General features: G+C 51.9%; 1 protein-coding gene across 2 annotated transcripts in view; it reads right to left on the reverse strand.

The window, feature by feature from the left end:
• RYR1 (ryanodine receptor 1) overlaps window positions 1-12,771 on the reverse strand; it is an 89,891-nt gene that overhangs the window by 13,941 nt on the left and 63,179 nt on the right. Inside the window, exons 68-86 of one of the 2 annotated variants that reach the window (XM_036743164.1) lie at window positions 12,390-12,477; window positions 12,012-12,104; window positions 10,168-10,182; window positions 8,896-9,066; window positions 8,163-8,222; window positions 7,900-8,037; window positions 7,394-7,506; window positions 6,816-6,912; window positions 6,582-6,688; window positions 5,728-5,779; window positions 5,480-5,548; window positions 5,278-5,377; window positions 4,534-4,613; window positions 4,236-4,312; window positions 3,927-4,000; window positions 3,092-3,109; window positions 1,889-1,969; window positions 408-496; window positions 197-325 (exon numbers count right to left, since the gene is read on the reverse strand). In XM_036743164.1, the coding sequence (XP_036599059.1) occupies window positions 197-325; window positions 408-496; window positions 1,889-1,969; window positions 3,092-3,109; window positions 3,927-4,000; window positions 4,236-4,312; window positions 4,534-4,613; window positions 5,278-5,377; window positions 5,480-5,548; window positions 5,728-5,779; window positions 6,582-6,688; window positions 6,816-6,912; window positions 7,394-7,506; window positions 7,900-8,037; window positions 8,163-8,222; window positions 8,896-9,066; window positions 10,168-10,182; window positions 12,012-12,104; window positions 12,390-12,477 (1,651 nt within the window). The remainder of the gene's footprint in view (window positions 1-196; window positions 326-407; window positions 497-1,888; window positions 1,970-3,091; window positions 3,110-3,926; window positions 4,001-4,235; window positions 4,313-4,533; window positions 4,614-5,277; window positions 5,378-5,479; window positions 5,549-5,727; window positions 5,780-6,581; window positions 6,689-6,815; window positions 6,913-7,393; window positions 7,507-7,899; window positions 8,038-8,162; window positions 8,223-8,895; window positions 9,067-10,167; window positions 10,183-12,011; window positions 12,105-12,389; window positions 12,478-12,771) is intronic. The other variant, XM_036743163.1, reaches the window with a different exon arrangement.

The raw sequence follows: 12,771 nt of genomic DNA on the forward strand, positions 1-12,771 counted from the left end.
CTGGATTCTGCGCAACCTTGGACAAACCTCTTTTTGTTCTGCGCCTCAGTTTCCTCCCTCTGTAAAATGAGATGGCTAGACTCCCAATCTTATGTTCTCCAGGGCTCTCTGGAGGAGGTAGCTTGTAACCAGAGTCCAGAAGGCCAAGAGGGGCTGAGAGCAGGGTCATGGGCAGGAAGGGGACAAGGTGGGATACCTGGATGTACTCCGTGAGGCTGTTGAAGACCTGCTTGGCCACAGCCATGGCTTTGGAGAAGTTTCTCTTCCCCTGCTCCTCGATCACATCCTTCCCTGAGTAGTACCAGTAGAAATCGCTGATGGACTCCTGAGGGCAGTAGCTGATGAGTGGAGAGAGCCCAGCACCCTGGCCCTCCAGCTGCCCTTGGTCCCTAGCCTGGGACACTCACCTGCAGCCTCAGCAGGTAATCCACCGTACAGATGATGATGTTGATGGTGGTTGTGTTCCCTGTCTGCGTCCGGAGGTAGTTCTGAAAGTCTGGGAGGGACAGATCATTGGCTCACATTTCTGCTGGCGTTTAAGGTTTTAAAAATGCCTCCCCGCCCCCTCTGTCCAGTTAGTCACCAAGCTTAATTAATCTGCTTTCATCTCTCCCCCAACAGAAGCACCCTCTTAATTCAGGTCTTCCCCAAATCCTCCTGACCAGGACAATGGCCTCCTAATGGGTCTCCGGCCTCCAGCCTTCCCTCTCCAGTCTGTCCTCCACATGGGCCTCCACCAGCCTCATCAGGGTTGTACCAGCTCCTTTGAACCTTCTCTGTATTTACTCAGCTGTGTACACTATTGTTTCCCAGCAGTAGAATGTAAGCTTCTGGAGGGCAGGGACTGCTTAGTTTTTGCCTTTCCCAGTGCTTAGCACAGTCCTGGCACACAGTAAGCTCTACATGAATGTTGGCTAGTAGTAGTAAGCACTGAATACATCCTCGTTGACTGACTAACCTTTGTGCCTAGCACACAGTAGGGGTTTAATTAGTGTTTGTTGAATCAAATTCAACATCATCTCATTTGATTGTCACCACAAGCTTGTGAGGCAGGTATGATTGCTCTCATTTAACAGAGGGGGAAACTGAGATTCAGAAATGGGAAGTGATTTGCTGATGGTCACATAGCTAGGAAGTCCTGGAGCTGGGGCTCTCAGGTCATAGACTTGTAGAATATCAAGAGCTGGAAGGGCCCTACTTGTGGACAGGAGAAGCCTGAGTCCCAAAGAGTTTGTAAAATGACTCATCCAACGTCATACAGGACTCTGTCGGCTCAATGACCCCAGCAGGTAGTGGTATCAAGACCGAGACTCGAATCCAGGTTTTTTGATTCCCAAGCCCAGGGCTTTCCTTTCCTGCACCCACCAGGCAGGGCTTTGCTGTCCACCCCCAACCTTTTCAGGTCCCACCCCAGACCTGGAGGGGGCTCCCTCCTTTTCTCCCTCCTCTCTCCTCCCTCTCTCCCTTTCTCGCCTCCATTTTCTCCCTTTCCCTTTTCCCCCTCTCCGCTCTTCTTCTCCCTCCTCACTCTCTCCTTCTCCCTCCTCTGTCTCTCCCTTTCTCTCCTCCATTCCCTCCCTCTTCCTCCTCTATCTCCTCCCTCTCCCTCCTCCCTTTCCCTCCTCCCTCTCCCTTCTTCCCCTTTCCCTTCTCCCCCTCTCCCTCCCTACTCTCCTTCTCCCTCCCTACTCTCCTTCTCCCTCCCCACTCTCCTTCTTCCTCCCCATTCTCCTTCTCCCTCCTCACTCTCTCCCTCTTCCTCTCCTTTCTCCGTCTCTCCCTTTCTCTCCTCCATCTCCTCCCTCTCCTTCCTCTTTCCCCTTCTTCCTCCTCCCTTTTTCTCCTCCTCTTTTCTCTTCCCCTCCTCCTCTTCCTCTCACATACGAACCATTATTATGGCCTTCACACAGCAGCTGGAGAAAGCGGAAGAGATCCTGGGTGAATTCATCATCTGCCATCACTTTTTCTCCTGGGATAGAGGGAGGGAGGACCTTGCTGGGTCAGCCTGCTGTGGGGCAAGATCCCCAGGGGAACAGGCATGCAGAAGGCTCATGCACACAGCATACAGGGTCGGGAGAATGGGCAGTGGGGTAGGAACGGAGGAGAGGCTGACCGCCACTCATGCCTGGGTAGTACTGCTGTGACTTCTGTGGGACATCACAGCTGTGACCTTGTGGAGCCAGTGATGTCAGAGTCTGTGATCTCAGGGTCTATGACATCACAGGATGGGTGATTTCAAGGGCTGTGACCTCACATGGCCATAACAACCTCAGAGTTTATGACATCACAGGATGGGTGATTTCAAGGGTTGTAACCTCATATAGCCATAATGACCTCAGGGTCCAGGATATCAGGAATGGTGATATCAGTGCTTGTGATGTCACAGGGCCAAGGTGGTTGGTGGAGGGTACCCAGGGGACTAGTTCTCCAGGGCTTCTATGAGGGAAGGGTTGGAGGGGGGTGGGATTGAGGAGCAACGCTGTGCAGCTTGGGGGGGGTGGTGAGGCTGAAGAGGTATGGGTAGTTGGGCAGATTGGGGCCTAGAATGTAGCCAATCAGGTTGAACAGGGGTGGGGGTGCAATGGAGGGGGGAGGTGTCAACCATGGGCTAATCAGAACAGAAGTCTGCCAACCATGGCAGGCCATGGGGAGGGCAAGCCAGATTGTGGATGGAATGGATAGAATGCTAAGAGCAGGCGCAAAGGAGACCACACAGCCCAATCAGAAGGGACAGGCCAATGGCAGCCAATCCAGTTGGGAGAAGTGAGTTGCCTGGATTGAAAGTGCACCAATCAGAGAGGGGCTGGGAGCTTGGAGCAGTTGGGGTCTAGGGGAGGGTCCCTGCCTGTCCTGGGCCAGCTGATCCAGAGACCCTACAGTAAACAAAGACCTCTCAGCTCCCAATCCTACCCTAGCACCCTGCCCTGGGTCCTGTGTCCTGTGTCCTGTCCCATCCCTTCCCAGTCCCCCATGTCTGTCCTCTGGTCCCTGGTCTCTGATCCTGTCCCTGGTTCCGGCCCGGGGTAGGCAGGAGGAGGAAGGAGGGTTAGCAGAGCAGGGTGGCACACGGGACCGTGGGCAGGGGAATTACCGTTCTGGCGATTGATGACTGAGGCAGCCGGACAGGATGGGAGGAGGGAAGAATGGGGAGAGAGGGAAAGGCAGACATGTGGAGAAAAAAGATACAGAAAGAGACGGATGTGGAGACAGACACGGAGAGAGAGACAAGGAGTGATGGGAATGGAGAAGGAAGGACAGAAGTACAGGGAGACACAAAAAGAGAGACAGTCACAGAGATTGAGAGATGGAGACAGACAGAAACACATGGAGAGACCCATGAGAATGGAGGGAGAAAGGTGTGCAGAGGACAGAGGAGAGCAGGAGATGGGAGGTGCAGAACAGAAACAAGGAGAGGAGTGTGGGGTGGGGGGGGGACAGGTGATGGGGATGAGGAGAGAGACAGGAACAGGAGGAGAGATTGGTGCGGATGAAGAGGCCATAAGGGGGTCAGGTCAGGGATCAGGGAGAGAGGTGAGTACCACACATCACAACACAGCAAAGAGGAGACTTGATTAACTTGGATTAGGGGCATTAATGGGAGAGGGGAAACAGCAACCCAGATGGGGGGAAGGGAGGAGGGGGAGTCCCAGGGCAATGGAGAGGGGACCCCTGAAGGAGGGGGAACAGAACCTCAGGAGAAGGGGTGCCCAGAGGAATGATAGCCCATGGGGAGATGAAGCCCTAGGGAAGGGGGTTCCCTGGGATGTGTTGGGGGGGTCCTTGTAGTTAGAGGGGCCCAGGATGAAGATAGAGGTTTTAAGGGGAAGAGACGTTACTTAGGGGGAAGGAAGCTCTAGGATTAGGGATAGGGAGGAGAGTCTTGAGGGAGAGGGGGCCCCAAGGATAGGTTTGGGAAGGGGGCTCACCAGTCCCTTCCTCGGTCACCATTCCAAGCCCCTCTGCTTTGTTCTGCCTCTCAAAGGCATTCAGATCAAGAACACTAGTGGGAAGGAGGTATAGAGAAGGGGATCGGACCAGAGGGCACACATGAGGCCCTGGCTTAGCCCCCAGGAGCCCCAGCTCCTTGCAGATCTCTCTCTCTCTCTCTCTCTCTCTCTCTCTCTCTCTCTCTCTCTCTCTCTCTCTCTCTCTCTCTCTCTCTCTCTTTCTCTCTCTCTTTCTCCATCCCTCTGCCAGTCCAGCCCTTCCTATGCTCCATTGCCCACAGGACAGACCTGCACGTCTGCATCAGGGCCTGGATGCTCTGGAAGAAGCCAACCTCCTTCTTGTCCTTCAGATAGTCCAGCATCTTCTACAGGAGACATAAAAGCAGGAGGGAGGGCCTCAGGCTGGCAGCCAAGACCTGCCCTGTCCCAGACCCACAGAGGAGTCACAGAATGGGAAGGCACTCCTGAGAACGTCTGGTCTGACCCGTCCCCTCTGCGAGACCCCTGATGAGCAGACATCCAGCCTTCACCTGAGGACCCCCAAGAAGGGCAACCCGCCATGTGCCCAACCCCAGACCCCCCATACCTGCTGCACCTCTATGTTGCCACCATTGAGGATGGAGATGCCCAGCTTCAGGGTGGACGATACCATGACTCCTGGCTCCCCTACCAGAGGACAGCACCCACTCAGTGCCCAGGCCTGGTCTGTCCTCCACCCATGGCTTCCCATGGGGCAGGTGAGAACAGTGTCCAAGACACTGGCAGAGATAAGTCCAAGAGGGGACAGAATGAATGGGGGTGTGAGGGATTGAATGTGCCAGGAAGAAGGGAAGGAAAGAAGCATTTTGAAAGCTTCTACTATGTGCCAGGCACATTTTACAGATAATTATTTTAATTTTAAAACAACCCTGTGAGGTAGGTACTATTATTATCCCTATTTTACAATTGAGGAAACTGAGGCAGGCAGGTTAAATGACTTCTCCAGGATCACATAGCTACTCAGTGTCTGAGTCTGGATTTGAACTCAGGTCTTCCTGACTCCAGGCCCAATGCTCTCTCTACTTTCCCCACATGTCTTGGGATCTCCAGTGGCTACCAGAGAGCCTGGGTGGTTAGAACACACTTGTTGATTACTTCGTTAATTGATCAATGAGGGTAGAGATGAGTTTGGGAGAGCTTGGGGTGCCAGGCAGAGGGCAGTGAGTGTGGAGGGGAGATCAGAGAGCAAAGAGGGAGTGTGGCAGGGCAGGGTATGTGGGCATGGGAGGGCAGGGCATGTGGGCACAGGAGGGCAGGGAGCATGGGCACAGGAGGGCAGGGCTGCGCAGACCTTTGCAGGCACTAATCATCTGTAGCACCATCTCAGCAGCCCCTCGGTTGTGTAGCCTGGACTGCTGATAGAGGAGTTTCTGCTTTTCCATCTCCTTCTCCTGGAGGGAGAGGGAGGGGAGGACAGATGGAGAGTGTCAGCATCCCCTCCCCCAAGGAGTCTTCCTCCATGGAGAGTCTTCTCCATCCCTGCTCCTCCATACCTCAAATGAAGCTTCAACCTCATCCTCAGTAGGTTCTGAAGGCTCTTCTCCCTCCTCCAAGTGGCAGCTCTGAACGGAGCAAGAGTCAGTGAGTGAGAAGGGGGGAACTCAGCATCCTCGGGTCCTGGAAAGGGGCAAAGGTGCCCCTTGTCTTCCCAAGACAACAGCAGAGTGTAGGAGGGAAGCCCACCTGTGCTAGCCTGGAGGGGAAGAAGGGCCTGATGGATGAGTAGGGGAGGGGTACTTACCTTGGCCATGATGTCGGCATATGCCATGTACAAATAGTCCTCATCTAGTTTGCTGGAAAGGGATTGGGGAGACAATCAGTTAGGGTGTCTCCCTAGGGCATAGAGGAAGATGTTCCAAAGGAATGGGGGATCTCCCTAAGGCTATTGGGGGAGGGGAGGGGTCTCCAGGGGATACTAGGAGAGGTCTCTCCAGTGTATGGGGCAAGATGTACAAGAGGTATTTGTAGGCAATGTACCTGGGATGGGTGGGTAGCATGAACATAGAGAAAGAAAAATCTATACAAGGAAATACTAAGTAATTTGGGGGGAGGGAAGGCCAAGTGGAGGGTATTAGAGAGGGCCTCATGTAGGAAGTAGGCATCATCATCTGAGTGGAGCCTTAAAGGAAGATAGTAGGATTCTAATAGGTGGACATGAAAAGGGAGTACATTCTTGGTATGGGACACAGCCTGGGCAAAAGCCTGGAGATGGCAGATGGGAGATGGGGCATAGTGTATGGAGGATAGGCAAGTGGGCAACTTTGACTAGAACATAAAATAAAGGGGAGCAATGTTAAATAAACTTGGGGAGAGGGTTTTGGAAGAGATTACCTGGAGCACGGGGAGAAACAAAGGGAATGGGGAGATTGGTGCTTGGGGTGGTATTTGAGGTAGCCCTGGGGTATGGGAGAAGGGATGTCCTGGCAGTATTAGAGATGTCCCCTGGGGTATGGGATAAATCTTTCTGAGGAATTTGAGGGCTGAGCTTCTCCAGATATCTCCTGAGGATTTGTGGACTCTCCCTGGGGTTTTCTTTGGTTCTTCCTGGACTCTGGGAGAGGGGCAAGAGGAGATGACTCCTCTTCAGGGCTTTACCTCTTCTCTGTCAGGGCTGTCCGGCTAAAGTGTAATACCAGTTGGTGCAGAGGGTCTGGTTTCTTTTCCTCCTCTTCTTCTTCCTCTTCTTCTTCCTCCGTAGCTTTCTTTAAGGTGAGAGCAGGATGCCAAGTGGTCATCCTCACCTCACTGATGTCCTCCCCTTCAATCTTCCTTATTCCCCCTCCTCCAGCCCTGCCCCCAGGTCCCCCTGCGCATTGGGTGCCTGCTCACAGAGAGGTCATCAATCATGCGGTCCTCGAAGCTGTGCTCCTCCGTCAGGATCCATGCTGCTTTGTAGGACTCCAAGAACATATTGCTTGCACGATGCCTATGGGACAAGGTGGAAGTGGATGGGTTGATTCCAAGAGAAGCTCCCACCTTTTTCCAGCCTTTGTCCTTGACCCTCTATGTCAGTTTCTCTTGAATCTCTAGCCATGTCAATTTCGCTTAGTGCTGTCTCTGCCAAGTCATCTCCACTGCCTAGCCACCCAACACCATTATGACAGGCCCTGCTCTATCCCCCTGCCTTTGCCTAGGAATTCTGGCCTTCTTTCTGCCTCCTGAATTACCCCGTCCCTTTATCACTCTCATTTCCTGGCCCTATCTCCCTGCTCCCCAGAATGGAGAAAGCCCAGCTGGACTCTGAATCAATTAGCTCTGGTAGGAATTCAAAGTTAAGCTAGGATCTGTTTAGATTTAGGACACAGTCCATTCTTGTTTCTGCTCCGTCTCCAAGATCCTAATCCTCCTGCCCTACTTGGGATCCTCCAACTTCCCTTCACCACCCCTTCTCCCCTAGGCTTTCTTACCGGGGCAGGTTGTACAGGGGTGTCATGCGGAAACAAGCCACGACTGCACGACGACGCTGTTTGGAAAGAAGCTTGTGCCATACGGCTTTCTTGGACTTGTAGGGATGCTCTGTCTGTGGGAGGAAAAGGTGGGGGATCAGGGAACTAACACTCCCAAACTCACCATCTCCCCAGAACCCAAGGGGCAGTGGAAAGAACACTGCACTAAGAATTGCGGGATCCGGGTTCAAACCTGGCTCAGTCAATAATGAGCTGTGTGACCTTGGGCCTAATACTTAATCCTCTCTAGGTCTCTGTTTCTTCATCTACAGATTGAGGAGGTTGGATCAGATGATTCTAAGGTCCCCTCCAGGTCTGAGTCTATTATCCTATGAAATCCATGAACTCTCCTCCCTTTTAGGCCCTCCCTTCATCTAGGCCTGGGCCCTTTGGGACCAAAGTTCTCCCTCCTTTGAGGCCTAAGCCCTTCCCAGAAAAAGGCCTACCCCTTCAGAACTCCCTCCTACCTGCTCCAGGTGAAACAGCACTGCTGATACTTCCTGTACCCGGCGAACAATCTTCTCAGGGGCATCAGCATCCTCAGCCCGGCCAGGTAGCCCTCGGTACAGGGCCATCTGCCAGCGCAGCGATGGGGAACCCTCACTCTGGGAAAAAGAGATGGTCATTTTATGGCGAGTTTTTAAGGGATGAGACTTGGCTCTCTCCACCCTCATCCCACCCCTTATAATCCTCCCCCCACCTCCAGCTCTAGGACTGGGTTGATTGATACCTTTCCCTGAAGATGAAGGTTATTCTGCAGATATTCTCGAACTTCTTCATCTGTGTCTTTCTGGGGACAAACGTTGTTGGAGGGAGACAGAGTCAAATTGAAGGGCTCTGGCTCCCTGACTCCCCTTATTATTCTCATAGGGACAAGGATCCAGGGGTATAGTTGGGAGACTGGGAAGAGTCAGGAAATGGCTTGTGAATGGCCCAGGAGTCAGAGTATATTCAGAGGGATCAATAAATGTTCAGAGGGGTCAGAGAATAGTCAGAAGAGTGAGAGATGGGCCAGATACTGGACAGAGAGACCACTAAATGGTCAGATATTGGTCAGAGGAGTCAATGAATGGCCAGAAGGGTGAGAGATGTGTCAGATGCTGGCCAAATGGGTCAGGCAATGAATGAAGAGTGAGAGGCATCAAAGAATAGCCACAGGGGTCAGAGATTGGTCAGATACTGGTCAAAGACGTCGGTGAATGGCCAGATAGGTCAGTCAATGGCTAGAGGGACCAGGGAATGGTCAAAGCATAAGAGCGGCCAGAAATAGGTCAGACGTTGGCCAGAAGTCATTGAATGGTCAGAGAGGTCACTAAAACATCAGAGAGTAAGTGAATGGTCACAGAGGTGTGTGATGAGTGAGATACTGGCTGGAGTGGACAAAGGGTCAGAGGGGTTAGGTCAGTAAATGATCAGAAGGGTCAATGAATTATGAGGAAGTTCAGAGAAGGTGGGGTGGGTACCAGGGCATAACGAGTCTTGGCCATTGCAATGAGGTCCTGGTCAGTGGGTGCACACATGTTCAGCCCAATAGGCAGCATCTTCTTGAGGGTAGCCACTATCAGAGAGGTCTGGACGGAATATCGGTCTCCCCGCCTTTTCTTCTTAGTTCTTTCTTGATCGGAGCCTCCTGACTGCAGGCCGCACATGTCTCAGAACCCAGAGACTCCCAATCTCCCCCGAAGATCTCCATCTGCTAACCCATCTCCCCAGTCGTCCCACACCCTTGATTCCCTGGGGTTCAGCGTTCCCCAAGAGGTCACAACTCCCTCACCTCCCAGACCCAAGAAAGATCAAACTGTCCAGTTGAGTCTTCCCTGACCACAGTCCCCAAGAATGACCCAAGTGCAGAGACATGGAAGAGACAATGGTGACACATACAGAAGACATGCAGAACTAGGGGGGACATGGAAAGACCAACATGGACCAAAGCGTTGCGGGAATATGGAGAAATAGAGACACAGAGTAAGAGGAGGACAGAAAGACAGAGAGACATGGAAGATACAGAGGAAACCGATGCAGGGGATATAGACTTCTGGACATGTTCATGATCACACATGAAGATACCAGCACTGGCATGGAGCCTTTAGGCCCCCAGCATTGACCCCCATGCTTGCCCTTCTTTGGGGCAGCATGCACATGCCCCCCTCCCCTCCACTCCCCAGACCCCAACAGCCGCTCCTTTCTAATCTCAGTTGCTAGAGTAGCAAAGAGAATTTTTTTTTTACAAAGTAAAAAAAAAAGGGTCAAATTGCAAGAAGCTAAGGACTTGGGGAGGAGGAGTAGGGGACAGGGCTTTTGGTGGTTGTGGCACTGATGGCAGTGGGGAAGGTGTGGGGGACAGAGGTGGGGAATAGGATGCAAAGTGGAGAACAGGTTCTTGGTGGAAGGACCTTGATAGGAGGAGTCCAAGGAGGCTGGGAGAGGGATATTTGGAGAGAAAGTCAGGGATCAGCAGCTGTATGGAGGATGAAGGGATTGGAGGCCAGGAAGATGGGGTGGGGTGGGGAGTGATGTTGGCAACAGGAGAGTCAGGAGACTGGATGATGAGTGGCCAGGAGGTTCAAGCCTAGGGAAGGGTAGGACTGGGAGATGAAAAGTGTTGGGAACAGGAGAGTCAGAGAAGGTAGGAATCTGGGGGACAGGGAGATAATCGGGGCAGAGGAGATAGGGGCTGGGGGAATTCAGCCATCCAGCCATGCTTTGAGACCCCTAGGGTGGGGGGGAATGCTGACCTGTCCATCTCCCGCCTGCTCCATCCGGGCAGAGACAGAGACAGAGATATGGTTACCCCCTGGAATTCCCAATCCATCCCCTGCCCAGGCCCCCTCCGTATAATCACAGACGGGTTGGGAAGGGACAAAGCCCTTTTGCTGGGAGCCTGGAGGCCTAGGTTTTAGGCTCACTTCTGTCCATCAGGGTAAAGTACCCTTCTCTCCCATTCCCATTCTATAACATGAGGTGGGGGAATGGATTCAGTGGTTTTATAAGAGCTCAGATGTTCTATGTTGTAAGGTCCCTCCCAGCTCTAAAATCCCTGCTGGTTCTATGTCCTAAGGTCCTTCCAGCTCTGACACCCCTGCTGTAAGGTTCTGTGTCCCAAGGTCCCTCCCAGAACTGACATTCCTGCTGGTTCTATGTCCTAAGATCCTTCCCAGCTCTGACATCCCTGCTGTAAGGTTCTATGTCCTAAGGTTCCTCCCAGACCTACCTATATTCTGAGGTCCTTTGCAGCTCTAACTTTTTTTGCTCTGGGTTCTCTTTCATCTCTGCCATTCAACATTCTATGACTTTTTAACTCTTGCTCTCCTAACGGCCATCTGTTACATAGCCATCCACACAATCCAACTACATGGATAGGTCAAGTCCGTCCACAGAAGCCCTATTGGTCAAGTGATGGATTCTACTATCTCCTCTGTGCTGATAATTCCCAGATCTATTTATCCAACCCTCACCTCTTTCTGGGACTATATCGTTTTGCATCACCAACTACCTATTTGATGTCTGGAACTGGATGTCCCAGAGGCATCTCAAACTCAGCATGTTCAGAACTCACTATTCTGCCTTCTCAATCCTCCCCACTTCTGAACTTTCCTGTTACTGTTGAGGCCATCACCATCCTTGAAATCTGGGTGACATCCTCAGCTCCTCACTCACCCCACCATATGTATCTAATATATTGTCAAATCTTGTCAGTTCTATCTTCACATCCCTTGTACATAACCCTCTTTCTTCACTAACACAAGCCCTTGTTGCCTCTGTCTAGACTATTGTGAAGGCCTCCTAATTGATATTCCTGCCTCAAGTCTCTCCCTACTCCAATTCTTCCTCCACTCAGTTGCCCAAAGTGGTTTGTTTTCCTAAAGCCAGAGGGGACCATATCACACCCTCCCTCCCTCAAGAAACTCCAGTGGCTCGCTATTGCCTCCAGGATCAAATAGAAAAGCCTTTCCCAACCTGGCTCCTTCATACCTTCCTCTTCTTCCACTCCACCCTTTCACACACTCTATGACCTAGCTACAATGGGTTCCTTGCTGATCATCATACAAGACTTCATCTCCCAACTCCATGCATTTGTCCTGGACATCTACCATGTCTAAATTATTCTCTGTCCTCATTTTTTGCCTTTTAGGTTCTATGGCTTTTTTCAAGATCTCACCTTCTTTAGGAGGCCTCTCTAGACTCCCCTGCTGCTACTGTCTTTCATGAGTTTACCCTGTATATATCTTGTTTATACATAGTTATTTGTGTGTGGTCTTCCCTCTTTTAACTGTGAGCTTCTTGAGGGCAGGAACTGTTTTTGTCTTCCTTAACACGGGTGCCTGGTGCATAGTAGGTGCTTAGTAAATGTCAGTGGATTGATTTTGTTGCATTCTCAGCACTTAGCACAGAGCCAGGCATACAGTAGGTACTTAATAAATGCCTGACTGGGAAGGTGGGAAAACTAGGACAAGGGAAGGTCAAGGGAAAAAAGCTGAGGAGAGGTGGAAGGACTGGAGGGAGGATGGTAGGGGGAGAGGAGGCTGGGAAGGGCAGGTAAAGGAGGTGACCAGCCTCTTCCCATCCCCCTCTTCCTTACCTTGGCCATCTTGCTCTTGCTATCTGCCGTCAGGAAGGACATGTTATTGATTTCATTCTGTACCACAAAGTTCTGTTCCTCTCTCTTGAAGTTCTGGGGGTGGGGGAGAAAACAGACAGTGATGGAGGGTCTTCAGATTTGGGGTTGGAAAGGTCCTTATGGGTTAACTAACCTTTTCAAGACTGAGGACCCATGAAGGGAACAGACCCCAAGTCAGTGGCAGAGAAAAGACTTGAACTCAGTATCCCTGACTCTGGGTCCAGGGCCCTCTCCATACCTCTCCTACCACAGTTGCTCCCAATCTGGAGTTTCAGTGCAGTGTCAAGGGTTGGGATGGGGTGGGGCGGTGGTAGGGAAGGCCAGGGGACAGATGCTTACATGAGACTTAGACCAGTAGATGAAGATTTCTGCTATCATTCTGAAGAGTTCTTCTGCGTCAGGATTGGGCTCTGTTAGCCAGTGGGCTCTGCAGGAGGGTGGTGAGTCAGAGAGTTAGGGGGGCTAGGAGAGGAGAGAGTGTGGGGGAGGGGGGTGGATGGGGATGGAGGGCTGATTCATTTTACAGATAAAGAAATTGAGGCCCAGAGTGATGATGCCGTGATGGTCAACTGGATACTCTCATTCTAAGACATTTGTTGGGAGAGGGAAGAGGAAGATTGGCCTCCTGTTAAGAAAACTGGTGTTATCTCCTTTCCTTCTTTACAGAGGTGGGGGGATGGGGACCAGATGACTATGGGTGTGGTATACTGCAACCCAGTCA

This window comes from Trichosurus vulpecula, chromosome 2, assembly GCF_011100635.1.
Source record: "Trichosurus vulpecula isolate mTriVul1 chromosome 2, mTriVul1.pri, whole genome shotgun sequence".
Taxonomy (NCBI): Eukaryota; Metazoa; Chordata; class Mammalia; order Diprotodontia; family Phalangeridae; genus Trichosurus; species Trichosurus vulpecula.